This window comes from Xenia sp. Carnegie-2017, unplaced genomic scaffold, assembly GCF_021976095.1.
Source record: "Xenia sp. Carnegie-2017 unplaced genomic scaffold, XeniaSp_v1 HiC_scaffold_24, whole genome shotgun sequence".
In the NCBI taxonomy this organism is placed as follows: domain Eukaryota; kingdom Metazoa; phylum Cnidaria; class Anthozoa; order Malacalcyonacea; family Xeniidae; genus Xenia; species Xenia sp. Carnegie-2017.
In genome coordinates, this window is record NW_025813487.1 from 8,125,866 (window position 1) to 8,152,992 (window position 27,127).

Below are 27,127 nucleotides of genomic sequence, written 5' to 3' on the forward strand. Positions count from 1 at the left end.
CCTGAGCCACCATTGCACAGCAGGGTACATTGTGATACAAATTGTGTATATAAAGCATACAGGGTGTGTTAAAAAACTTTAATTCTTAGATATCATCTGACCTTATGAATTTTCCGTTGATCCACAAGGAGGCGTAAACACAATCAAAAGGGCTAACGCACATTTTCATATAGGGCAGTCAAATTGTGGAACAATTTAGGCAAAGATGTGTAAGATTCCAAGTCTCTTGAAACTTTTAAGAAAGCTTTAAAAGATCTTTGGTAGTTCCATCTTGAAATGTTACTATTATTAAAAATCCTTTTAATAATAATCTTTTTTTTATACATTTATAAGACAAATATGTATATGTATTTAATTTTGTAAATTGTTACTGAAAAGCCCTATAGGGAGTACCTATTGTTTGTCATTAAAGTCATTAAAGGAATTATATTCTTGGATTTACTATGTGCACTAGCTGCCTTCTTTGTGTACAATTACTGCTGAACCATGCATTTATAGTCTAAACTTGAGTTGATTTCAAATGGTTTCAATGTTTAAATTTTTTAATGCCCTCAGTGCAGTGTTTAATGATGAATCTTGAAGAGTGTTTAGTGTAAGTGGTGTGCAAGTATATGGTGTATTGTGTACAAAATGTTAAGTGTACAGAGTGTATAAAGTACAGGGTGTATCAAAAATCTTTAGAAACTGACGTATTGTGATAATTTCAATTGCTACGACTAGGCTCGGCACATTACTGCATAAAGTATTGTTAGCTACGTGCATATACTTGCGCAAAAGCTTTTCTGATCCTGGGAATTTGACACAAGTTCTAACAACAAAACATGCGCTGAAGTGTACCACAGAGATTACCATCGTCATCAGGTCTTGAAATTTCACTATAGGTTAGTTTCTAAATGTCGTCTTTGATACACCCTGTAGCTAGCCCGTTCATATAATGATATAAACGTGCCTGCTATAGTGTATATTTCCTCCTCTAGAGTTCGGTCGGCCTTCGCCGACGTGCAGTTGTACTACTTAGCGACATACGTACAATTGTATCATCGTTAGTATGTTAAACCTTCAAAATGCGTTGGGCATGACGATTTATTTATGTAACAATGGTTTGAAAATAACGAATCAGCTTAAATAGTTACATTTCGTTTATTATCATGTGGCAGTAACTTCAAATTTATCTCTGTAAAATACAAAGTATTTTCAATTAGTACTATCCATCTTGATGTTATTCTGACTAAATAAACCCGATCTACATATAAGTTATAACTTACCTTTTTCCTTATATAAACCTTCTCTTTAGTGGCGCATGAAATCGAACTGAGGCCCCGTCCACACGTATACGGATATTTTTGAAAACGGAGGTTTTTTTCTCCGTTTCTGAAAAGATTTGCGTCCACACGTAGCGTATTTGAATCGTTTTCGCCTGTCCACACGTATACGCAAAAACGGAGGAAATTTAATACTTCTAAGCACAGAGCATGCGCATTTACTTGTAACAAGAGATTCATCAAGCTTTTGCAGCATCCAAATTTTGGCGCTATTTAGCAACATCTCTTTACCACCTTTACATTTGGCATCGTGGGGCACTCTGTTTGTTTGATTTCGTGAGTTTGAATAAAAATTAGAATGGCCAAGTCAAATAAAGGCTCCACCAAAGGAAAAGGCAAAGTCGAATGTTATATTTGGACTGATGATGAGGTCGAGCTTCTCCTTAAAGTTACGGAGGAGTACAAGGTTAAACAAACCGCTGAGAACATCGACTGGGAATCTTGTCAGAGCAAGTACTCTGATATACTTTATTTATTTAAATCGCAATATCCATCTGCAGAAAACGCCAAGGATATCGGAAAAGATTTTCCCACAACAAAGAAGATATTACGAAAGTAATAATAACCACCAAACTCAAGGCAATACGGTCCAAATTCAGAGCAGCCGTCGATAGTGGAAAGAAAAGTGGACATGGGAGGGTAGTTCTTTTGTACTTCGAAGTTTGTGAAGCGATATGGGAGGATCCCTGCTACATCCACAATAAATGCTGGATTTGAGTCTGCAGACATAACAGTAGACTCAATAAATTCATCTTCAACTCCTTCGAGTCCTGCATCATCAACAATCTTTGACAGCGATATATCACAAGAAACAGACAATATCGAGACCTCCAAAGAAGTGCAGGAGTCTGAAGTTAAGAAAAGAAGAAATTTGCTTGATACAACTAGGGCTACAAACAAGAAAAATTAAAAAGAAAAATCTCATCAGAAAATGAACTGATAATATTGGCACGAGAAGAGATGCAAATGAAGGAAAGAATGCTAGAAAAAATTGATGAAATGGATCAGGAGCATTCACAACACTTGGCACGACTAACTACCAGCATGGAGCAGTTGACAGGGTCTATTGCTGATGGATTTGCAATGCTGAAGTCAATGATGCAGCCTACTTCATTTCCATTACAACATGTCCCTCAACATAATCCTTTACCTTTTACACGTACACATTCAAATAGTTATGCACAATGCACACAAGTCGCAGTTAGTGGTCATGATAAATACAACTTGACCACTTTACAGCCAAGATACCCTGAACAATCAGGTGTGTTCCCCAATTATTCATAAAAGAACAAAAATATATTTGCACAGTTTATTTTTATTAAGACAGCATTAATAGCACAATTTGAAACAATTTATATCATTAAATCAACTCCATAATTTAGTAGATTAATATTATGTTCAAATAATACTTTTCCAACATAATTAAATAAAAAATCAATATATCAATGTTGTGTCACGGTCAATCTTGGAAAAGCTATCATGTTCAATCTATTATAAGTATATTTACAAGAAGTATTGGTGCAAATTGTTCTATATTTTTCAAACACATCAGATTCTCAAGGATCAAAGTACTTGGTCAAAATCCTTCTTGTTTTCTTACCCTCACTTTCATTCCAATCAGTGGTGAAATTGTTAGTAACAACAGCTGGTTGAAACTCTCTATCGTAATCAATGGCAGAGGAAACCTTTTCTTCTCCAAACTTTTCATTGTTTATCTCACAGTAATTATGAAGCACAAAACGTGCATAAATGACACATGGTAGCTCATCCATATTTATATCCATTGCTCTCTTTAAAGCTCCAAATCTAGCTTTAAGGCGGCCAAATGAGCATTCAATTACCATGCGAGCCTTGCACAAGGTCAAACCGAAGTATTGTTCTTGCACAGTTGACCCACCATTTGAATACTCCTTCATAACATACGGCATAAGTGGATATGCAGGATCTCCCAAAATGAATACTGGCACAGGATCCTCATCAGGAAGGATTGTACGTTTGCACGGTGGAATTTTTCCACTCTTTAAGGAAGAATTTAGACTAGAGTTTGAAAATACTCTAGCATCACACACCCGGGCCATTTGACAACAACATCCATGAAACAATAATTATAATCACAAGCAGCTTGAACATTAAGGCTATAACGACCCTTACGATTGATGTAATCTGTTGAGTTTGCATTAGGCTGCCTAATTTCTATGTGGGTTCCATCAATTGCTCCCAAACATTGAGGGAAACCGTGCGCTCTATGGAACTTTTTTACCAGACAATTTACTTCTTCCTCAGTCCTTGGAAGTTTAATATATTTTGGACCAAGATAAATTGTTATGGCTTTACACACTTTCCGGACGATTTTTGACACAGATTGCCGTGAAAGCCCAAAAGCGTTAGCTGTTTTCCGCATACAACCCTCGTCGCTCAAATAATATAATGTGACGGCTACTTGCTTCACAACGTCGACTGATTTCCTCATTATAGTGTTTTTTCCTTCGATGTATGGTCTTAATTCTTCCGCCAAAGAGTTGATCGATTCTCTGCTCATCCTAAAGTTCTCCCTCCATTCCTCTGTTACGACTATTTCACTGGCAAAGTTGTCCCACCAAGCACTTGTTCGTCCCGGCCTTGTCCAAAATCTTCGTGGTCTAACTTTTTTTTTTTTCTTTACTCGTTTTAAAACTTTTGTGGCATCTTGTGACACCGAAAGCAACTTCATGATATTCATCCGCTTTCTTAAATATTGCCCATGAAAGTTTATCATTGCAACGTGCAAGTTAATGCATGCTATCAAATTTGAAATTATTCCAAATAAAATAGCAATGCACTTGTGATCCGCCATTTTAAAAAGTACTCGTTTGACTAAATTCATGAGACTGGGCTCCATTATTGACGTCATCGTTTTCAAAAACCTCCGTTTTCGCCCGTCCACACGTAAACACAAAACCGGCGTTTTCAAAAGTCTTCACTCTGGAGAGCGTATTCGAAAACCTCCGTTTATGGTCACCGAAAACGCCGTTTACGTGTGGACGCAAGGCCAAAACGGAGGAAAAAACCTCCGTTTTCAAAAATATCCGTATACGTGTGGACGGGGCCTGATATTCGTGCAGCGGAATGAATTTAAATTTAAACCTCAAATTTTTCACGCAAGTGCGGGAACCAATGGCGCGAATGATTGGTTGAAATAAAAAAAATATTGATTGCGCTATTTACGTTTAACCTTCTCCCGAGTCCCCCCGACAGACATATTCCGCGCGTACAATCATTGTATAATCGGAATTTGCCCGTTTGTTTATGGGAAGGCGCACTCGGACATCTAGCAAAAGTAGGCGCATTCGGAAACTTCTTACGAAGATGATTTCCGACACCCGAGGCTTATTTTTCGTATTGCGTGGATTCTGCGTGATAATTTTGCGTGTAAAGCCTTAATTCGCGGCAATTTAAAACTTATCGCGGGACAATGAAAATAATTTAAAATAGTAAACAGTCTCTGCATATTGTACATCACCACACAATACAAACGAAGTTAAATTTCTGTTTATGTTTCCGCTGGTAAACTGTTCTTATGAGAACAAGCACATATTTTTATACATATGGAAAGTATTGACATTTCAGCCGCGACTTCTTTATTTATAATTATAATCAAACTGTCTGAACGCTCTGGACTTGCGCAAAATGTAGAGGAAGCAGAAAGTCTCCTTAGAGAGTACGAGTTGGCAAGCACAACTAATTTTTGTGGAAATAATGCAAAAAAAGGATTTGGGAACACAGGTTTGTATTTTTTTCTCAAAATATAACTAATCTATATCGATCTATATGCTTCCATTTCTGTTGTCCAGATCAAATTGTTATATGAAACCTGAATGTTGTCATATTCTTTAATATAAGAAGTACTACAATAATGTCCATGCACATTTGAGTCTTACTATCCTCAGTCTGTCGTTGTGTGTCGAATGAGCAAGGAATAGGGAAACTACACTCATCGCAAAAAAGGTGAAAACCAACTCATAGGTAGTACTTTAGTCTAAAAAAGAGCAAGAGGCAAAGCACAGTTTTTTGTTAAAAAGGGTTTCGTTAAATATATACAGAATACAACCACGTAAATCACACGATAATGTTGAATATAATGGTTAAATTTGAACTAAATGAAATCACTTATTCTATTTTTAATCGAAAAAATGTTAGATCTCACAAGTGCCAATCACAAGGTTTGGTGGGAATATGGCCAGCTTCCATTTGACCATATACCGTTCGTTCAAGTGAACCATAGGGTCTACGATTGTCGTCATGGGGTAGGTAGGCATTCAAGCCAAAAGAAGAAAACAGAACGGTAATAGATATTATTCATCTGCTAATGCAATACTACAGATTTAATAAAAGTAAAATGAAAGTGAAACGACGTTGCTAACCTTATAGTACGTTGCAATTAAACTTCCAGTGTGAAGAGCTTTGAAGGAAACTTTGAGTTTTATTGTATTTTAACATTGTCATGTAATCTTGGTTTCTTTCTTCTTCATGAATTTCTTCAGCTACCTTTCCTTTTAGGTGTAATTATTTACCTACATGTTTATATATTTTAGTCAAATTCTAGCGACCACTCGTTTAAGAAGCACAGAAACATGGTTCAAGGAACAAGAAAATTGAACTGTTCAGCACAAGTTCACATGAGAGAATACATCAGATTTCCAGACTTTAGGGTAATTTTAAATAACAGTGTTTATTCGTATGCATTACTCGATCTGTCAGGTGTAAACAACAAAAATGTCTGGAGGTGTCCAAATCAATTTGCCTTGAAACTTTACTCACACAGGTTTTTTGATAAATTTACGCGCCTTTAGATTAAAGAGCAAACGGTTTGGCGACAAAAATCGATGTCGAAAAAACTTAGGGAATGCTTACAAAAAGGTGGAAATGCCAATGGAGAAAGGTGGATCCATATCCAGTTGCCTTGCCTATCTGAGCACAAAACTCACCCTATAGGAAGCGTAAGGATATATTTAGTCCTAGTTTTTGTACGGTGCAAGTCAATGTCTTGCTATATTGTTTTTAAACCTTACGTTTTACATTTGGCTCCTTTATTTGTAGGCTGGAGGTCTTCATCAAGGAATTGATAAGATGCTTGTTTCCAAGATCCAAGAATTGGTTGTTGCTGGGGCTTGCTCAGTTAAAGAAGTTAGGAGGCATCTTAAAATCTACGTGGAGCAAGACCGGCACCCGCTAAAACCAATCGAAAATTTTATCCTTCCAAACAAACCATACGCAGCCACATTTACAAGGCAGTCATCAAAGAAAGATTTTCAAAATTTGAGCAAGAAAATCATCAAAAGAAAATCGAAGACTGGAAACTGAGGTGTCCCGACGAGTCTTTCTTCTTTCGCCCGCTTGCTAAATATTCAGCAGAGTCTTTGATTACTCAAGAAAATAGTGTTGATAACGAAGAAGACGACGATGACGACGATGATGATGACAACACAGTTTTGCCAGAGTCAAAAAATGGATTGTTATTCATTCACCAGACTGTTAATCAGAAACGTCTTCTAAAGAGATATGGTAACGAACTTACCCTTCTAGATGCCACTTACAAAACGACAAAATACAGCCTCGCTTTGTTTTTTCTTGTGGTAAAAACCAATGTAAGCTATCAAGTCGTTGGTTCTTTTGTCCTGCAAAGTGAAACATCGTACGCTATTGCGGAGGCTCTTCAAGTTATAAGAGGTTGGAACAACGAGTGGAATCCAGCGTATTTTATGGTAGATTACTCTGAAGAGGAAATGTCGGCGATAAACCGAGTATTCCCAGGTTAGTCAAGAAACCTAGAACTAAACTACTTTCAAAGGCACACACAATGCTACACACCTCTTTTGTTTTTCATTGAGGCAGAAATATGCAAATTTCTTTTTTTGTGGGGTGGACTAAAAGGTACAATCTAGTCAATACACTTCGTGTTAATTGTACGTATATATTACAGAATGTCAGACGTACATCTGCGATTTCCATCGAGAGCAAGCGTGGGAGCGATGGCTTTCAAAAAGCAGCAACGGACTGTTCCCGTTAAAAAATATGATTCTTGCAAAACTTCGATTAATTGCCAGAGCGAGGACGGAGGCTGATAACGAGGAAAATGTTAAAAATTTTAAGTCATCAAAAGAATGGAAGACAAACCCAAAACTGCGCAACTGGATTGGCAATACATGGTTATCCCAATACAAGGCAAGAGAATTTTATAATTTGCTAATAATATCATTCTTACAGTGCTCATCAATAATTACAATACATGTTGATTTCGTTAATTTTCTCCCGCGGACAAAATTTATAGAAATGGGTGTGGACCTTTCAAAAAGATCGACTGCTAACAGTCATAAACACAAATAATGGCGTGGAAAGGCAAAACAAAGCTTTCAAGCATGAATATTTGGATGGTTACAAGAATTCAACGTTGAGCGTCATGCTGACAGTGCTAATTGAAGACTTTTTGCCCGACCTTTACTTCAAGTAGTTATTTTTTTCTTTTTATTTACTTGAACAAGTCTCTTAAGGCTGAAACACACTGGGCAGTCGCTTCAGTCGCGCGTCCAAAGCGAATTGATGCGCACGCGTCAGTCGCTTGAACGCTAGAAACACACATACAGCGACCATCGCGACATTTACCGTGGCGTCTATTGAACATGGCGGTGATTTTAGTTTGTTACAGACACAGATATCACTTAAACTTTTTATTTTGGCCTTTATTATAGCTACTAATATATGAATATTTACTCAGTACAAACTACTATGTGGAGAAAAGAGAACAAGCCAGTTAAAACACGCCAATATGATCATAGCACATTACGTGTATATCGTGGATAATCCTATTCTGTGCATTTAGGTTGTGCATTAGGGTTCCAGTTTGTAGCTCCTATTGTCTCTATTTGATAAGTCATATAAAAACTGAAAGATTTCAGTGTGAATTCACTATATATTGCCTTTGTTTTCCTAGGTATAATCTATAAATTTCGTATGATGCTTATGACAGGAAATATGATATGCATTTAGGAAGTTAAAATGTATCTATTGGCCAATCAGTGTAAAGCGACTGAAGCGACCAAAGTCAAAAGTTCAACATGTTGAACTTTCAAAGCGACTAGCTGACGCGACTACGCTACTAGCTTAGTAACCACGCAAAGCGGTAGTTTTAGACGCGCGACTAAAGCGACTGCCTAGTGTGTTTCAGCCTTTAGGCGATGGCGAAGCCAGCCCGATCTTTTCCTCCAACAAATCAGATTTCTCAGCAAAATTATTGTTCATTTCTTTAGAAATTCGATGTCATTCATTGTCTTTCCATTGATTAAACACAAAAATATATGATTTGTAAAGGTACAAAAAACGGGCTGGGGAATTCGCTGCTGCTGTTAGCGCTAGTATTTTAGCAGCAACAACGTTGGAAATTCTTGTCTAATTTTACAGATACGTCGAATTAAATACGAAATTGCAGAGCAATTACAGGCAGTACAATTATGATGTCCCGTCATACCACACTCTATGATTAGGCATTGTATGGAAAGACTTGCATCGTCAGAAGATACCCTTGCATCACACATCATGGTTGTTGACGAAGTGCATGGAATTTTCAAAGTTCGTAGTCAAGACGACATATGCAAGTTTATACATTGTCGTTTGGAAGTCATCCAGGTGATCTTCCAAGCTGTGATTGTTATGACTGGGAAAGACACAGGTGCCATGTAAGTACTTCTTTGCGATTTTCAAGAACTTTCCACTTTGGTCATTTGATAAACTACAGAAGTCGTACACGGAATCTCCATTTTTAACAGTTGATCGAATAGGTTGCACGTCTGTAATGGAAACAAAGACATTTGAGGTAAGCCAATGTCATTCCGATGATTCTTCACAAACCGTCGAAGCACCAGAGGAAAACGAAATCCGCGTAACTAAGGACAAGAACATTTTCCCCATCATTGTAGCTGAGCTAAAACGAAAGCCATCTTCACCTAGAACAGAAGCCGCAAGGTGCAGAGAACGGTTGGGACAAATAAAGAATTTAACTTATGTTGCTGAGGGATGGGGAAATGGCAATGTTTTGCATGAAGTAAAGGTAAAATTGGATGAATGTTATAAAACACTGACTGATGTTTCTCCAAAGGAAAATGGTTTAGTGTTGAAAGTGCCAGATACAAAGAAATCTGCCCAAAAATGTAGCGTCAAAAATAGCAAGTGTTTAGTAAATCCGTTTAAACCCATCCCAAAACCGGCAAAGAAAAATCCCTGGTCAGGTCGAAGTGGTGCAAAAGCAGCAACTTTAAAAAGAAGTTATGCTTCAACATTAACAGAAATTGAAGGAAAGCAAGCAAAGATTGGACGAAATGATTCAAATATTGTGACAGATGAAATAAACTCTTCCCATTACAGACCTATTGAGCCCTTGAACAAAGAATCGGGCGATAAACTGGAAAAGATCGTTCAGACCCCAAAGCGTGGACTTTTAAACTTAGTGACATTGACATAAACATAATCATCACCAGAAAAGAGTTAACAGATCACATCATTGGTGCTGCACATAATGTTTTGCAGAAACAATTTCCTGTCGTACTTGGTTTAAAAAACACAACACTTGGCCCTGCCACCAATTTTTCTGTACATGGGGGTACTTTTTTCCAGATTCTCCACACAGGTTCTCATCACTGGGTATTGGTTTCAAATATTGACTGTCAGCCTGCTTCAGTCAATTTACATGACAGTTTGTACAATGGAAGAGTCAGTTCTTTAACAAAAAAACAAATTGCCAACCTACTCCATGAGCAATCACCATCAATCACAATCAACATAACACATGTCCAGTATCAATCCAATTACGTTGACTGTGGGGTGTTTGCAATTGCATTTCTTGTGTCATTACTTTTTAACCAAGATCCAAAAACTTTGATGTATAATGAAGGTTCCATGCGATCACACTTGTTGAGTTGTCTGAAAAAATATGAGTTCACTCCTTTCCCTTCGACAAAGAAAAGGAAAATTGATGACAAAAGTCAAATCCAAAGAAAATTGAAATTTTCACTGATGTGCCACTGTCGAATGCTATGGAACCAGAAAGATCTTGAAAACCCAGACCTATGGTGTACTCAGTGTGACAAATGCTTGGAGTGGTTCCACAAAAAGTGTTCACCAACAATGCCAGATTCAGTTTTCCACAAGACAAATGTCACTTGGAAGTGTCCAAAATGCATATAATGAATCAAAAGAATAAAATGCTCTAGAGGAAACTCAAAGTTGTAACTATAGAAAGAATTGTTATATTTTGTATTCAATTGTAAGAGTTTCTCTGGATTTTTATTAATGATTTATTGAGCTTTCGACTTGGTGCTTCACGTTTATATATATATGTGCATGTACATTCATGTGTGCATGCACACACAGAAAGTAACCATTTTATCAATATTTCAATGTTCAAGGTGACTAATAGCAACTTTCCATTTTTCATATATATACAAATATGTACAAATAGCGACAGCAATAACTTGTAGATTTTATTTTACAAATATGTAATATATATCTAAGATGGTAATTAGTTTCCTCAGTTACTTAGTTACCTTGAACATTAAAAATGTTACATATATAATGTAAAATGACTATTACTGATTTTCCCTTTATACTACATGAATATGTTGTTAACAAATTGCCACTGGCACATGCAAAGCATAAAACACAATTGGCAAGATTCTATAAAAAATATGTCAAAAATTTAGTACATAAAGTGATATCAAACCATCATCTAACAAAAAACCAGGGAAATGGAGAATAAAATGTCTAGAATTTTCAATGTTATCTTACCTTTCTTGATAAGTTGATTTAGATTTGTTTATACTGTAGAACAAGTGATGGAGAGCTTACATATGTAATACCAGTGGGCAAAATAATTTCAAAATAAATTGTGCTTTAATTTTCTTTATGCTTTCAGGTTTCAACACATTTAAAGTTAAATAAATGTGTAATGGTATAAAATTTTCAAATTCTAAACTGCTATACATTTCCATTTTGTTGATCACAATAATGATTAAGAATCACAGGAGACCATTTGTCTTTGTTTACTTGAATGCAACTATGTCGAATAACATGTCAATATTATAAATATATATTATACTACAATATACTGCAATTACCTTTAAGTTTGGTTAGATCAAAGTCTGTTCAAAATACCACGACCATTTGTCTATCTGTTGTTTATATTTAAATTATATGCAGCGATATTTATCGCTCACATACACGCAGAATCCACGCAATACGAAAAATAAGCCTCGGGTGTCGGAAATCATCTTCGTAAGAAGTTTCCGAATGCGCCTACTTTTGCTAGATGTCCGAGTGTGCCTTCCTTGTTTATGAGTGTTTGGAAATAGATATGCGTGCAGGAAAAAATAGAATAAAAACTGTATGTAAGTGACCACTAAAGATGCAATTTCAAACAAACCGAGAACCGTAAATACATTGCGATAAATGTTTACAACACAGTATGAAATATATAGAGGTGAGTTAAATTTATTGATGATTTATTATCGTGGATTTTGAACTAAACCGTAATTTTCAATTTTTTATGAATTATGATGTATAGTGAAATGTCCAAAAGGCAGCACATTTTTTTTGTTCATTTTATTTTATATTTTAAAATGTCATTGCCGCATTGGTTCAAGCCCGGTTTCCATATAATTGTCTCGATCTTCAATCGTTTGAAAGCGTGCAAGGGCGATTAAAGCGATTTTATGGAAACATATTCAAGACTATCGAAACGAACAAGGCCATCAAAGCGATTAAAATTGTCAAGATGGAACTCTGTTCTATCTAGACGATTAAAACGACTGCTTGCAATATCGTCCCTACACGCTTTCAGACGATCGAGACGATTATATGGAAATCGGGTTTTATGTGTTAAATTAGACTACACACCAATGACCTAAGAATGTAACAGTAGCAATAGCATCAACCTCTGTTAGGTTTAATACTATGATGTTTTTCAAAGTCATACTTTAAGACTTAACATAAACTAAGATACTTTTTTACTATTTCCAAGATATTGACTTATAATTATAACTAATCTTGCATTCTGAATTACCGATTGGAACATGGCATTATTTGCGTCTTCACAAAACACTGTTACAATTTTACCTTATCATGTGCATTAAGCAAATCATATATTTCAAGTCAATACATGGAATCATAGTACACTTTTTTATCTTTTTAATAGCATAGTAGGGTTATCAAAATGTCATAAAAGTTTAAGTTTGTTTTTGAAGCTAAATTATTGCATTTTTCAATCTAGATGGCTTTCTATCAATGTTATCAATTATAGATTGCCTTGATTTTGGTGAGAGAAATTTAAGCAAAGGGGCTCCTTCCCTCAAATACCAATTTGAACCCTTTCATCATGCCTAACTTGCATCCTAATATACGTAAATGATACATTTAAATTACAGAGTTTTGTTTTACCATGCTTGGAGTATTACAGGAATTTTTACTTTGTTTTATATCTTCCTAATCTCTCTACATTTCTTCAAATAGCTTCAACCATCTTCTCCAAGAAGCTAGACCTTACCTTTGTTTGAAAATTCATCTGTGGCTATAGTTGAAACTTGTATTAAAGATGAAGCTAGTGGTGGGGTGAATCAACATGAGAATCTCCATTTGACAAATATTATTACCCAAAGTTGTCGCATCCTTGAGAAACTATAGAAGAAAGGTTTGCCTATAAACAGTGCATTTTTGGTGTCATTGATGAAGGGGTGTTTTTTATTTCACATCAACTGCATCACAACTTTGACAGTTTGGCCATCTTCTGTTTTGAAATGTGAAATTATAACCTGCCTTAATTTTACAACAATATTCTTCCAATTCGCACTTTTCCACAATTATGGAACACGTAATTTATATATTGCTGATTTTTTGCCTTAATTAAGTTATAAAATGGAACATGATATCCATAATAGCATTTTCAAAGAACAGACCATGACTAATGTCTGTCAAAGGAAAAAATATGAATGAAACAGAGCGAGTTGTAGTTAATAGAGAGGAAAGTGTTATTTTAAATATATGAACATGTCTGTTGTGGGTTTTCAACTCTTTGCTACCTACTGTAGGAATCAAAATGCACAAAAAAGTCAACCTTTTTTTTTATTAGTTTATTGTCATTATTCACATTGTATAATCCTTAATCACCATGGATTTCAAAAGAAATTAAATAACTAACATAGTAAAACATGTATATGGTATATAAATATTAGTGCCTGCTCCCCCAATCATCAATCAATAACTGCTACGCAACAAAATGTCCTCCCAAAAAACATGTTTTCAGTCATGTTTTTTTTCTTACATAATCATCTTCTTAAAATTTTTTTCAAATTGATCCTACCATTGTTGGGACACGTTTTTAAAACATAAAACAACTATTTCACTAAACCAAGCATCAACGCAAAGTAATGACAAAAATTCTATTCAATACTATTCTAAAACGATTCTATACTTACCATAAGAAAAATCTTCTCGAGATACCCCCCTTCCCCTATAATAGCGTCGAAATCATTTAACGCCTCACTGAATCCCGGTTAGCCATGCTCATATAAACAGCCCCTTAAATGACTAATTTGCCGTTGTTAGCATTTCTTTAAGTGACGTCATGACTAAAATTTTTTATTGTGAATGGCTCCTTAGGAGCATGTCATCTTCCACAAAGACTTGCGTTCAAATCAACTTCAATGCGTTTAAATAAAAAAAGTCATTAGAATTTTCAGATTTTTTTACGTTTTAATGTCGTTATGCAAAGTAACGATGCATGATGTAGGTTTAGATTAATGAGACGGTATTATATTAAATTTGGAACTGTACTTTAATTTTGTCCAAATATTTATTGAGGTTAGGTTAGGAGAGGGTTTATTAAGTTTAGGAGAGGGTTTAAGGATGTTTTGGTTGACTTCACCAACATCTTAATGCCCAAAACGATTATATTTGTGTTTTTTAATAGGCTGAATAACTTTAATTAATTAAGGATTTGCGTAATATCACAGAAAAATGGTCAAGTATCGTTTACATTTTACGTATATTAATGAAGGGAGAACATATTTCTTTTGTTTGGCAACAATATGTTTGTTTTTAAAAATTAGATTTGATAGATACCTGGTAATTTGTTCAAGTACGAACTTTGATTGTTAAACAATCATGTGGAACAAATACATATAATTACATGCTTAACACCATGCATAAAAATACTATTCACTTCAAGTGTTGCCACAAGTAAATCACCTGGCATCGTGGAAAGCAGATGTTGCTCACATGAGATGGAACAAGACTATACACATAGACGACAAGTATAAAGATTTGTGATTGTGCAAAGCAAAATAAAGGTGTTGCCTTCAAACCCTTTTGAAATGTTTACCCACGTACTTGCTTCGGTATCATGTATAAAAATAAATCCCACGGCTGGAAACTAAATGTAAGTGACTACGCTGACGATAAATGATTATTTGCTTCTTGATTTATCTCTATTTTGCTCTTTTGAAAATTTCAATGTTTTTTTATTGATGCTATTGACTTTTGGTTTATTTCTTCAATGTCACATTAGTCATTATTGAATAGATGCAATGATAAATACACTAAATTTGTCGTCTGTCTCCAACGCACTATGTGGTTAAGCGCTAGAGGTGCAGTTTTTTCAGATTGTTGTGAAGAATTGCAATGAACGAGATCCATAATTGTCTTTTTCTTGAATTTCTTACAATATTTTTAGTAGTCGAGAAAACTCAGGGCAAACAGAACGCATTTAAGCCCTCTCCTAACCTTAACCTAGCAAGATATGACTACAAGATGCAATAAATATTTGGACAAAATTAAAGTCTAGTTTCTACATTAATTATCGTCACTTGAATCACAACCTACAACATCATATCCCGTTACTTTGCATCACGACATATAAACGCAAAAAAATCTGAAAATTCTGACGAATTATTTTTATTTAAAAGCACCGAAGCCTTCGTTGAAGGATTACTTATTGTCTTATTGAATGGGTGACATGCTCCTAAGGAGACAATCACAAAAAATTTCAGTCATGAATTCAATTAAAGAAATGTTAACAACGATTTATTCACTTTAATGTTAGAAAATAAGGTAAATTCTCTCCTTTTTACTGACTAAGTAGTGAAGTATGAGTTACATGGAATAACAACTAGTCTTATTTCTTGGCTTTGTAATATGAAAGCTTTCACTTTAAAATGCTTCCACCACGATGTTAAGCATTTGATCGTTTGAAAGTTCTTGTTGCATCGTTCAATTTTCAAACTCAACTGACTAATGCTATTCATGAAATGTAGGTAAATGTTTTACCATTTGGATTATCAAACAGAAAACATATTGTAACTTGCTCATCCTCTATATATCTGATTCATATTTTCTTATATTGTGGATCCCACATGTATGGAGTTGTGAAAGTCCCTTTACCACCTGTGTCATTCACTACAGTTACTCTTACTAGTTTGTCATTACTCATGTGTCATGGTGATTCATGGCCAAGAATGTTCATTTGTAGTTTGGATTCTTTGTTGATGTCAGGTGTTTGTTCATGTAATGATGATGGGCCCCATTGTTATATGAGCCCACCTAAAGGTGGTCAAATGATATTCACAGAAGATTAACTCTGCACTAAGCATTCTTTGAGTGATGATATAACTGGGGTATTGAAATGGTCCCTTTTCCTTTGCTTGAAGTTATCAATTGTAAATTATGGAAATAGCGATTCATGATCTCAGTAGCTACTTTATTTGTTAATGATGCTGGTAACTTCGTGTATGGAATGGTACAAACGTTTTGAATGGACATTGTATAACGGAATATGTACGTATGACCATTAACATTGGAGTGATTGGACTAAAAACGTACTGTATTCTACGAAAATGGAAAACAAGCGAGAGGAAAAACACAATCCATGTCTTGAGGTTTGTAGCTTGAGTGGATGAGTGTTAAAATTAACTTCTATAAGTAGTAACTGCATGAGATAGTCGAAAAGGATACTGATTCTTTTATGTAGAGGGTTTTTTACCAGATCCACCGGTTTTCCCTCACATTTCGTTTTGTTTTGGAAAAAAACAGTGTCCTCATTTGGGGCCAAGCGAATATTTTTATCAGAACACTATTTATTGTAGCTATCATGAACATTCACGTTTCTTTTCTTCATTTCATGGCCTTTGGGTATACCTCCCAAAACACTGCGTTTACTAAGTACATGACATACATTTTAAGAAAATAGGTACGCAATGCGTACATGTTAGCCTGCAAGTATATAGCTACTGAATGAAGTAGATTTAATCAACATAGATAAAACAAAATTATATATTTAATATTATTCCTGTCAAACTTTTTCAAGATTTGAAAATGCTTTTAGTTATATGACCAGGTAATTTCCTAACCCTGGAATCCGTTACTATACTACCAAGTATTTGCAGCTGCTGGAATCCGATACTACAATCGTTGAAGATCGAAGGTGAATAATTTTAGAATATCTCAAATCTTTTCTTGTTTTACGAAAAAATAGCCTACACCGAAGAAAGCCATTAAAATGCTTGATGCATTTCCACAAAAATGACAACAAACACCGGTTACACCACTTAACCTAATTCATTAAATCTCTTGGAAGCAACGTCATTGCATTTCTTTAGATCGCTATTGGAGCCAGTGTCCTTCTGCCAGAAATAAAGTGGAAGATCACATTCACTGACTTAAATGGTTCAGCCCGTCGGCCTGTTGTGCATACTTTTGGTCCTTAACTTGAAGTTCCAAGCACCTATCAGTGCTAAATGAAGTAGCGGAAGATTCTTTATCCATTCTTCGCGAGAAAAGTTCATGGACGTTCGATATTGTCTAGTGAGGACGTTAAAGTCATATCTACACATCTAAGTTCCCGTTTGCACTATACCGGATTGCTATCGTAGCAGGTTGAATATTCTTTATATTAAAAGGCAGGGAAATTGTTCAATGTCAGAAACACAATCAAATGGACTAAATCTATCAGCTTAATAGGCTTTTACTCCGAGCAGTTACCCCTTAAAAGCAAATGAAGATGTCGTGATCAGCGAATACGGTATAGTGTAAACGCAGCCTAAATATTATATGACATTCCGATATTGTATTTGCTGTTTGTGGTGAAAACCATAATATACTGTTGAAACAATTATTTCACCAACTGATTGATTTATTATTTGTATTTTGTAGAAACTATAAATATCTGCTTTAGTTAGCTTTCAGTCTGGGTTTTTTTGCAACAACCATGTAGGATTTTGTCATCACTTCCTTAACAGTATTGTAACGTATAAAAGTGCTTGTAGTTTTGTTTTAATAATTTCTACTAATGTAATATTGTATTGCTTCTTCGATCTTGTGAATGTAAGCTCGGAGTATTAAGTACCTAGCAATTAACATGTAAACAATTTGTGTTTGTGTATTTTTGTTTGTGTTCGTGTACTTTTGTTTGTGTTCGTGTACTTCTGTTTGTGCTCATGTATTGTGCTTATGGTCATCCTTATCGCGGTAGCTTGATTGCAATTTTTCTTAACCGCACGACTAACATCTGTATCAAACGCATGTAGAAGCGATATCTATAGTGTAAAGCTTCAAAATATAAGAGAAAAAGTCTAAGATTTTGGAATATTATTTTACGTGAATGTCTTGCTATAGGAAGCTAATGAAATTTGCATAATTTTACTTGATTAACTTGTGAACATGTCCTATTTCTTATTGCGAGATCATCTTTATATCTATCATAAATGAAATTTCGCTCTATAAATTGTCTAAGAATTTTCGATGAATTAATACGTCATTTTCAATGAATAAGAACGTTTCAATATAGTGAGTCTCAAGTTGTGATTCTTTTTTCATGCAGAGAACTACCTATGATATATAGTGAAGGTCCTTTATCACTGGTGATGCAAAACGTAAAATGATTTGACAAAAACGTGGAATCAAGCGATCACAAAACCATATAATTTGATCATGAAAACGCAGGAAATAGCGTTTTCGACCCCTTATTTTCAATTTTTCAATTTTTCCAGGGAGATCGTGTCCGGCGTGAGATTGTGTCTCAAGCCTGCATCTGCCCCAACGAAGCCCATAAAACAATGGAAGTCTATAGTTTTTTCGTGTCTTGCTGGGTGAATATTTTATTGACAAAAGGAACAGGCAATAGTTAAACTGTCATTTTTTCCAGGAGAAGTTGACATTATAATTTAATTTGTGATTTTATATGAAGTAAAAGAGCATCAAATATATGAACACATAATACTGCCTTTTATCTATTTAATATTATATTCATATTATTTTGAAACATATCGTAATTAAATACATGTACATGTGTCATCATCATTATTTTACACAATAAAAGCTCATGATTGTATTAATAATATTTTACAAAAGTGAGGTACACACTACTAAAATTTAGGTAAAATCTCAGTGGTGTCGAGGGGCAACTGCTTCCCATTTTTGTCAAATCGCCGATTTTGTCGGAGATTTGAAAACAACTGAATGTACTAATACATAGAAATAATGCAATCATGCATAAATATTATTTTTAATCTATTTTCTTTGTATGTGCTGTTAGTTGCCAGAGAGCTATAACTGCCTCCATCGATTCTAATATTCAGTGAATCGATCTTTGAAAACAGATAATAAAAATGATTTATAAATTTTGTTGATAATAAAAGAATTTTTGAGGTTTATCAAGGAATTCTCAAACCCCCCAAAAATTGTCGAAAAATTTCGACGCTTTGAGCCCCCCCTGCCGCCAAAAAATGAATTTCCAAATCCGTTGGGAAAAATCACACTTCACGTGGCGTCTTTTCATCCGCTAATCTACTATTTTCAATGTCAAAAATGTGGACGAAAACAAACCTTGTTCATCGCCACTCCAGTCTCCTGTACGGGCAATGCGAAGACGTTCAATTTCGTGGCGAAGACTTTCGTGGTGACTTGAAATGCAAATATCGTTGGAAGATGGAGTGATTGGTGACTCCGAATAGATCTTAGTAAACTCATCGCCAGTGATGTTGGGCAAGTCATTATCATCTGGGTTCACATATGATGAGTGGGACTGAGGTTTAGTGGACTCAAAAAGAGACAACTCGTCTTCCTCAAGATTACTATTGACAATTACCATTGCTCTCTACATTGAAAAAGTTTGAGTGGTTAAGTTAAAAATATAGAAAATGTCAATAAAAATAAAAACTGTTAAATTGCCAATAACTATTAAACCTGCATTATTGTTTGTTAACAATTCTGTTTGTTTAGTTTTCTTAAAAAAATTTAGAAAAATGATTTGCTGAGCATTAAGTTATTTTTTCGTGGATATATATTCTGGGTTTTTTTACGTGCATTGATACCATACTTTGCTATCGCTATCAGGAAAAATGTTCCTGTACTTGAATCATAAATTAGACATGTTTCGACATCTTATGATGCCATCTTCAGTACGAGTGAAATAATAAGTGATACAAGGTTTACATAAAAGTAATATTGTACATAAATTACAACAATAAAAAGGAAATAAGATAAATTAATGGGGAGCGTCCAAGCGTACTATAAACTAAATATTGGCACACACTTATAAGCACACACTTGTAGGCACACACTTTAGGCACACACATTACACACACACACACACAGGCACACACTTATAGGCACACACACTTATAGGCACACACTTATAGGCACACACTTCACACACACATTATACACACATATCACACATTTTATAGGCACACACTTTTACACACTTATAGGCACACATTATAGGCACACATTTATAGGCACACACTTATAGGCACACACCCATACATTTATAGGCACAGGCACATATAGGCACACACTTTATAGGCACACACTTATAGGCACACACTTATAGGCACACACTTATTCACACACTTTTATAGCACACACTTATCACACTTTCATAGGCACACACATTTATAGCACACACATTTATAGGCACACACTTATGGCACACTTTATAGGCACACTTATACACACACTTATAGTCACACTTTATAGGCACACTTTATAGGCACACATTTATAGGCACACACTTATAACACACTTTATAGGCACACACTTTTATACACACTTATAGGCACACACTTATACACACACACACACTTTTATAGGCACACACTTATAGGCACACACTTATAGGCACACACTTTTATAGGCACACACAGTTATAGGCACACACTTATAGGCACACACTTATAGGCACACACTTATAGGCACACACTTATAGGCACACACACCTATAGGCACACACTTTTATAGGCACACACTTTTATAGGCACAAACTTATTGACACACACTTATTGGCACACACTTATAGTCACACATTTATAGGCACACATTTATAGGCACACATTTATAGGCACACACTTATAGGCACACATTTATAGGCACACACTTATAGGCACACACTTATAGGCACACACTTATAGGCACACACTTTTATAGGCACACTTTTATAGGCACACACTTATAGGCACACACTTATAGGCACACACTTATTGGCACACACCACAGATCTAATAATACACTAGATACTGCCATACAAGTTGAAGCCGGGCAAATTTACTTCCGGAGCCCCAAAGTAGTGAGAATCAATATGACGTTGTATTAGAAAATATGTGGTCCAAGTTAATATCTCGCAATTATTAGCAAATCGCGAAGGTTGCATCAACTTTTTTGCACTATTTATTAAGTAAATCATTGTGACTAAAGTTTGTAAGAAAAAAATTGCAGAATACGCCAATACATCGCCGTAAAATTGATTTCAAGTGTAGCTCGATTTGAAAGCATCAACAGCGACGAAGGCTTAAGTACCGGAATTTGCACATTTAAATATCGTATCACAGCACAATCTGCGATAGTGTGGCTTAGTTCGAGTTACAGGTTAGATATATTATGGGGAAAAAGAACTTGATATTTTTTGTATCCAATAATTTCTAGTTAAATAAGGAGGGGCGCCCTATCTGTTGTGACCAAATAAGTTTTATGTTGTCAATAAGTTATTGGAATTGTCAAGGTTAGCCGAGAAGTTCATTAAATTTTCAACAATTAACAAATTCAATAACCATTGGGAATAATTAAGCATTGTAACTGTACATTAACTTTATTCGTAAGTATGCTTAACATATTGGTCAATGAGCAATGTGTAAATTGGTTATATTCAACGGAATTTTTTATCCCTCTTTTTGTTTCTAAGCACAGTAGATCTGGGATTCATCGTATATATTAATCACATTCTGCTTCTCCTAGCCTTGATAACTTTCTTATGTAATCAACACCTTGGTCCTTTGGGCTTTTAATTCTTGGAAAAAATGTTTTGAAAAAACAATTTCTAAGATGTTGCTGTTTCCGTAGAGCAAGTAATATAATGACTTTAAAAAAGTTATCTATAAAATGGCCATTTTCAGCCGTCTAGAGATCTGAATTTTCAAAGTTTTCTCATGATTTTGCTTCCTCAGATCATTTGCTCATCTAATCATCTAGAGCATATATTTCTTGAACTAAGAATTCCTATTGGAAAAGAAAAAATCATGTATCACAACTTCGTAAAGCATTGTAAACCTTCGTAAGTGAGGGCCTGGGGGATGTTAAAGTAAAATGACACGTGACATCATCAATGACATGCGTGGGCGAATAATGTGTGGTCACAGAATAAGGATTGTAACGTATCTATTCTGTGTTGTGGAATAAATATATCAATATAGCGTCGGCCTTTGGGCTTTATTTTTTTCGCCTCGCTTCGGCTTTGCCAATGGGCCAGTAGCTTTAGAATTTGTACTAGAAATTAGTTTTTTCTAATACGAAGAACTTGCTGTTCTATTATTTTCTTCTCACATTCTAAGTAGCCTTATGTCATTGTCGTGAGTTACATTAAGATCTGACGACGCATTTCACCAAAGTATTTGACTGCTTCGAAATATGGACGAACAACTAACAAGCAATCATCGAAGGCAAACCCAAGCAGATTTTCGTGTACCTTTGACTTCTTCTACAGGTTTGGATGATTCATGAACTTTCTAAAATATATTCTTTTGAATATCTTATGTAGTTAAAATATTTTAGCATTTCGATACGATGTGTTGTTTTGAAGTGTCGAACTTGCGTAATGGCGTTGAATTATACGAGCATAGCTCATAGCCGAACCATTTCAAGTTGTTTAGTGTTTGAATCACATCTTCCGCGCTTTGGATGTATTTTATAAGCAAATTTAGTGATATTGAATTATATTGTGAAAAGAAATATAATGTATTTCCGCTTGTAAAAGAAAGCGTCTGCAAGAAATTTCGTTTGCGGTTATCAATATACTGAAAATAGTGATGTTGTTCAACATATATTAATCACAATAATGGATGTTTGTTTAGAGTTTTAAGACTTGGTGTAGTTTATGGCTTTGTTTTTCGTGGAGTCTTACTGTCTTGTGTTTAAACAGTAGATCCAGGTGGTCCTATTGAAACAATTAGTAAAGGTTTGTCAAATTATTCATCCACTTTACAAACGTCTTTCAAGTAATTTTTTTTACGTACGTCGTCGTGTACAGCATGTTGTTCTATGTGTTTCGGCTTTGGAAGCCAACATCAATATTTTTGAATTTTGATTTGAATGTATAATTTTAAGTCGTTCGAAAGTAATTTGCTAAATTGGTGAGTGAACTATTGCCGTAAGTTTGAAGCCTAAAATTAAAACTGTAGACGAGACTTGGGCCTGTTTCTTACGTCGACTTTTACATGAGCCGAATACATTTAAATGATAATGAGGAATTCTATTTCGTCATTGGACTACGTCACTAAGGAGTCATGTGAGATATGCGCACGCAGATCGAGGAATCAGTTGCCCGCGTAGTCTTCGAGCGAACGGTTGTTTTTATCGAATAAAATCTCAACAAAGGAGCGAAAATCATGGCATCAGATGACGAATTGGAAAGACGGCTATTGGAAGAAGAGCCAAGCGGTATGAAAGAAGCGACACCACCAGGGATAGCAATGCCAGAAGTGTTGGCTAGTCTCGTCGACAAAGTAGAGAAAATGTCAAGCAAAATTATCAACCTGGACAGTTCCATTAAACGGTTGCAGTCCGACAGTCAGGATCCTTGCTTGAACGAAGGACCAAGCAAAAAACGAGGTGTAACTTCACTAATGGAAATAGACAAAGGTTACACTGACGGTGATGCAGAAGGATTGCATCGAGAAAGTGAACCTGATGCCGACTCGGCAAATGAAGGTAGTATAAGCGCCACATGTGTTCGACGCGAACATGACGCTCTGCTACAAGAAATCTCGCACGACTTGGAGCAAGAAGAGGAGGTTGGCGACAATATAAACCAGCAACTTGCTGATATTGTCAACAAACGATGGTCAAACAAGCTCCCAGAAGCAAAACAAAAAGAAAAAATGGAAAAGTATTCAAGACCAAGTAATTGTGAAAAATTTATTGTCCCTCGCGTTAACGCTGAGATATGGGACAAGCTTGACAATAAGACCAAGCACAACGACCTTCGCACTGCTAACACGCAGAAAACAATAGCGAAGGTTGGCGCCGTACTGTCTTTCACGACAGACAAATTGCTACAAATACGTAGTAAAGAATCACCAGACGTTGATAAACTGATCACAATGAATACCGATGCCTTGGCACTTCTTGGCCACACATGTGTGAACTATCAATGCGTCGACGCGACGCTATTAGGCCAAATTTAAACAAGGATTATAGCAGCCTTTGTGCATCACATGTGCCAGTAACGACTTACTTGTTTGGGGATAACCTTCAAACACAACTAAATGATATTAGGGCATCGAACAAGATCAGCAAGGCAACAGTGCCTCAAAGGTTTGATAAGGTCAGGCAGTATGGCCGCCCTCACTCTCATGGTACCAACAATTCCTCCTCACAGGAAAACCAAGAAAGAACCATTTTTATCCAACAATCTGAATTGGAAGAAACACCCACCAAGGTCGACATACCCATCGAAAAAGCCATCAACCTTTCCAGTCAAGCAGCAACAATACCAGTAATGGCCAATAGTGAAAGAAACAAAATATCATGACAAACTTACAGGTCAGTACTTTAGAGAGACTTGCCTTTATTAGTCAGGTATTTACACTCACGAGTGAAACGCTTTCAAGCAGGCCAGTTAAGTCACAAACTTTGTGAATGGCGCAAACTCACCTCTGATTCAGAGGTTTTACATACAGTCTTGGGTGAGGAGATTGAATTTAACGCTTTACCTCACCAACTACATGCACCAAAACCCAATACATTCACAACATTCGAGAATGGTTGTGTTGCACAGGAAATAAAAAAGCTGTTTGCAAAGGGTGTCATAGTTGAATCGGCTCATGAGGCAAATGAATTTATTTCATCCATTTTCTTAAGACCAAAACCTGATGGGTCTCATAGAATGATATTAAATCTCAAAAGTTTAAATAAGTATGTGGTATATAGGCACTTCAAAATGGACTCCATTTGGAATGCTATTAGTCTAATGAAACCAAACTGCTACATGGCATCAGTTGATCTAAAAGATGCCTATTATTCAGTACGTATCTGTGCTGAACATCAGAAATATTTAAAATTCGATTGGAATGGTAAATTATATAAATTTACTTGCTTCCCTAATGGGTTAGCATTAGCACCAAGAAAATTCACAAAATTGCTTAAGCCTGTGTACTCATCATTACGGAAAAAAGGGTCATATATCATCACCTTATATTGATGATTCCATTTTGATAGGTGATAACTTTAATGACTGTGCAGCAAACATTGTTGAGACAGTTAAAGTTTTAGACAACTTAAATTTTGTCACTCACCCTGAAAAATCTGTGTTAATACCAACACAAAAAAATTGTATTTCTTGGTTTTATTCTAAATTCAATAACTATGACTGTTTCTTTGACACCAGAAAAGCAAAGAAGGTAAAATTGGCTGTTACCCACCTACACTCTTGTAGGATACCTCAAATAAGAGAGGTTGCCCAGGTTATTGGGTTTATTATCTCTACATTTGCAGGGGCAATGTATGGGCCCTTATATTTTCGGATTACAGAGGGTGAGAAAGCGGAAGCCCTAAAACAATGTAAGGGAAATTATGATACTCACATGCAGTTATCCTCTAGCGCAAAAAAGGAGCTGGAATGGTGGATAAACAATGTAGAAAGATCAAACAATCTGATCTCTAGACCAGAGCCGCATGTAACTATGTCCACAGATGCATCTAAAGTGGGCTGGGGGTGTGCTATAAATAACATTAAAACTGGAGGGCTCTGGACTCAGGAAGAGAGTCAATCTCATATTAACTATTTAGAAATGCTGGCAGTGTATTTTGGTCTCAAGTCACACCAAAAATCTATTACGAAAATGCATGTAAAAGTACTAGTTGATAACACTACGGTTCAAAATACCCTAAACAAAATGGGAACAAGTCACTCTCCATTATTGAACAGTCTTATCAAAACTATATGGGACTGGTGCATTGTTAATGAGGTTTGGATCACAGTTGCCCGTATTCCTGGCAAGGAGAATGTCGATGCAGACAGGGAATCTCGGAAGGCCAGGCGCACCACTGAGTGGTGCCTGAATAAACACATATTTCATAGGGCTTGTACGAAACTAAATGTAAAGCCAAACATTGACCTTTTTGCCTCCAGAATTAATTGCCAATTAAAGCCATACATTTCATATACCCCAGACCCGGAAGCAATTGCAGTCAATGCTTTCCATCATTCATGGCTGGGTTATCAATTTTACGCTTTTCCACCTTTTTGTTTGATTAGTCAGGTGCTACAAAAGATTCAAAAAAGAGAAGTCGGAGGGACTGCTTATTATACCAAAGTGGCCAACCCAATCCTGGTGGCCAGTAGCAATGAGAATGCTGATGCAGTCACCAATCTTGCTACCACAAACACCATCAACACTAATTCTTCCCAGCAACCCATTGGAGAAACATCCTCTTCACGAGAAACTAGTGCTAGTAGTGTGTCACTTATCAGGAAACAGTTCAAAGACCGAGGACTTTCGACAACAGCTGTGGAAGTCCTGGAATCAGCATGGAGAGCAGGCACACGAAAGCAATATGAAGGGCATTTGGAAAGATGGAGACAATATTGTTATCAACGGCATATCAATCCCTTTTCTCCCACTGTAGAAGAAGGGATAAACTTCCTTGCGGAGTTGTTCAAAAAAGGGCTTGGGTACAGTGCACTAAATACTGCAAGGAGTGCGCTATCATCGATAGTAAGTTATCAGATAGTACTAGTTTTGGAACACACCCACTGGTTTGCAGATTCCTTAAAGGAGTCTTCGAAAATCGTCCAGCCTTACCAAGGTACACCAGAATCTGGGATGTACGAATAGTGCTAGAATACTTAAAAACCATGCAGCCAAATGAAACTTTGACACTGAAAAAGCTACCACTTAAACTGACCATGATGTTAGCCCTTATCTCTGCTCAAAGGTGCCAAACCCTTAAAGCCTTATCACTGGACAATATATCTCGGGAGGATGATAAGTATGTATTCACCTTCGACCAATTGTTAAAAACATCTCGGCCTGGGAAACACCTAAAGCCTTTCACAGTTAAGAAATATGACCCAGATGCAACACTTTGTCCGTTCAAACTCCTTACTGAGTACATTGAAAGAACAAAAACTATTAGAAGTAATTCCAAACAGTTGTTAATTTGTTTCCAAAAACCCTTTAATGTAGCAAGCACGGACACTATCTCGAGATGGCTTAAAACAATCTTAAAGCTGGCCGGAATAA

The 27,127-nt window shown here is 35.9% G+C and overlaps 3 protein-coding genes and 2 long non-coding RNA genes across 6 annotated transcripts; 4 read left to right on the top strand and 1 right to left on the bottom strand.

Annotated features, from left to right (window-relative positions):
• Positions 1–3,354: 3,354 nt before the first annotated feature.
• On the bottom strand, positions 3,355–4,032 carry LOC124452067 (putative nuclease HARBI1). The gene has a single exon (XM_047002662.1). It carries the CDS (start codon positions 4,030–4,032, stop codon positions 3,355–3,357), a length of 678 nt encoding a protein of 225 aa, XP_046858618.1.
• Positions 4,033–5,656: 1,624 nt separating this feature from the next.
• Positions 5,657–7,789, top strand: LOC124452068. The gene is made up of 5 exons (XM_047002663.1): positions 5,657–6,010; positions 6,152–6,298; positions 6,399–6,523; positions 6,577–7,112; positions 7,282–7,789. The coding sequence occupies exons 1-5, from the start codon at positions 5,933–5,935 to the stop codon at positions 7,683–7,685; spliced, it is 1,290 nt and encodes a 429-aa protein (XP_046858619.1). The 5' UTR covers positions 5,657–5,932; the 3' UTR covers positions 7,686–7,789.
• Positions 7,790–11,503: 3,714 nt separating this feature from the next.
• On the top strand, positions 11,504–13,548 carry LOC124450625. Its single transcript, XR_006950144.1, has 2 exons — positions 11,504–11,826; positions 12,855–13,548. It is a non-coding gene; the product is annotated as an uncharacterized LOC124450625 (long non-coding RNA).
• Positions 13,549–15,894: 2,346 nt separating this feature from the next.
• Positions 15,895–17,707, top strand: LOC124450624. Of its 2 annotated transcripts, XR_006950142.1 has the most exons (3): positions 15,895–16,273; positions 16,720–16,818; positions 16,994–17,707. It is a non-coding gene; the product is annotated as an uncharacterized LOC124450624 (long non-coding RNA). The 2 variants fall into 2 exon arrangements; XR_006950143.1 differs by lacking the exon at positions 15,895–16,273 and having other exon boundaries at positions 16,580–16,818.
• A 5,438-nt stretch (positions 17,708–23,145) lies between these two features.
• On the top strand, positions 23,146–24,414 carry LOC124452069. Its single transcript, XM_047002664.1, is given in 2 exon segments — positions 23,146–24,026; positions 24,029–24,414. Coding segments are annotated over 2 exon segments (1,143 nt in total). The 5' UTR covers positions 23,146–23,269.
• Positions 24,415–27,127: the final 2,713 nt, after the last annotated feature.

Bases quoted from the DNA above. Each gene is read 5' to 3' on its own strand.
- LOC124452067 (XM_047002662.1), bottom strand. From the start codon at position 4,032: ATGAAGTTGCTTTCGGTGTCACAAGATGCCACAAAAGTTTTAAAACGA.
- LOC124452068 (XM_047002663.1), top strand. From the start codon at position 5,933: ATGGTTCAAGGAACAAGAAAATTGAACTGTTCAGCACAAGTTCACATG. The intron at 6,011-6,151 runs GTAATTTTAAAT...ACGCGCCTTTAG, and splicing joins TCAGATTTCCAGACTTTAGG to ATTAAAGAGCAAACGGTTTG. The intron at 6,524-6,576 runs GCACCCGCTAAA...AACCATACGCAG, and splicing joins ATCTACGTGGAGCAAGACCG to CCACATTTACAAGGCAGTCA.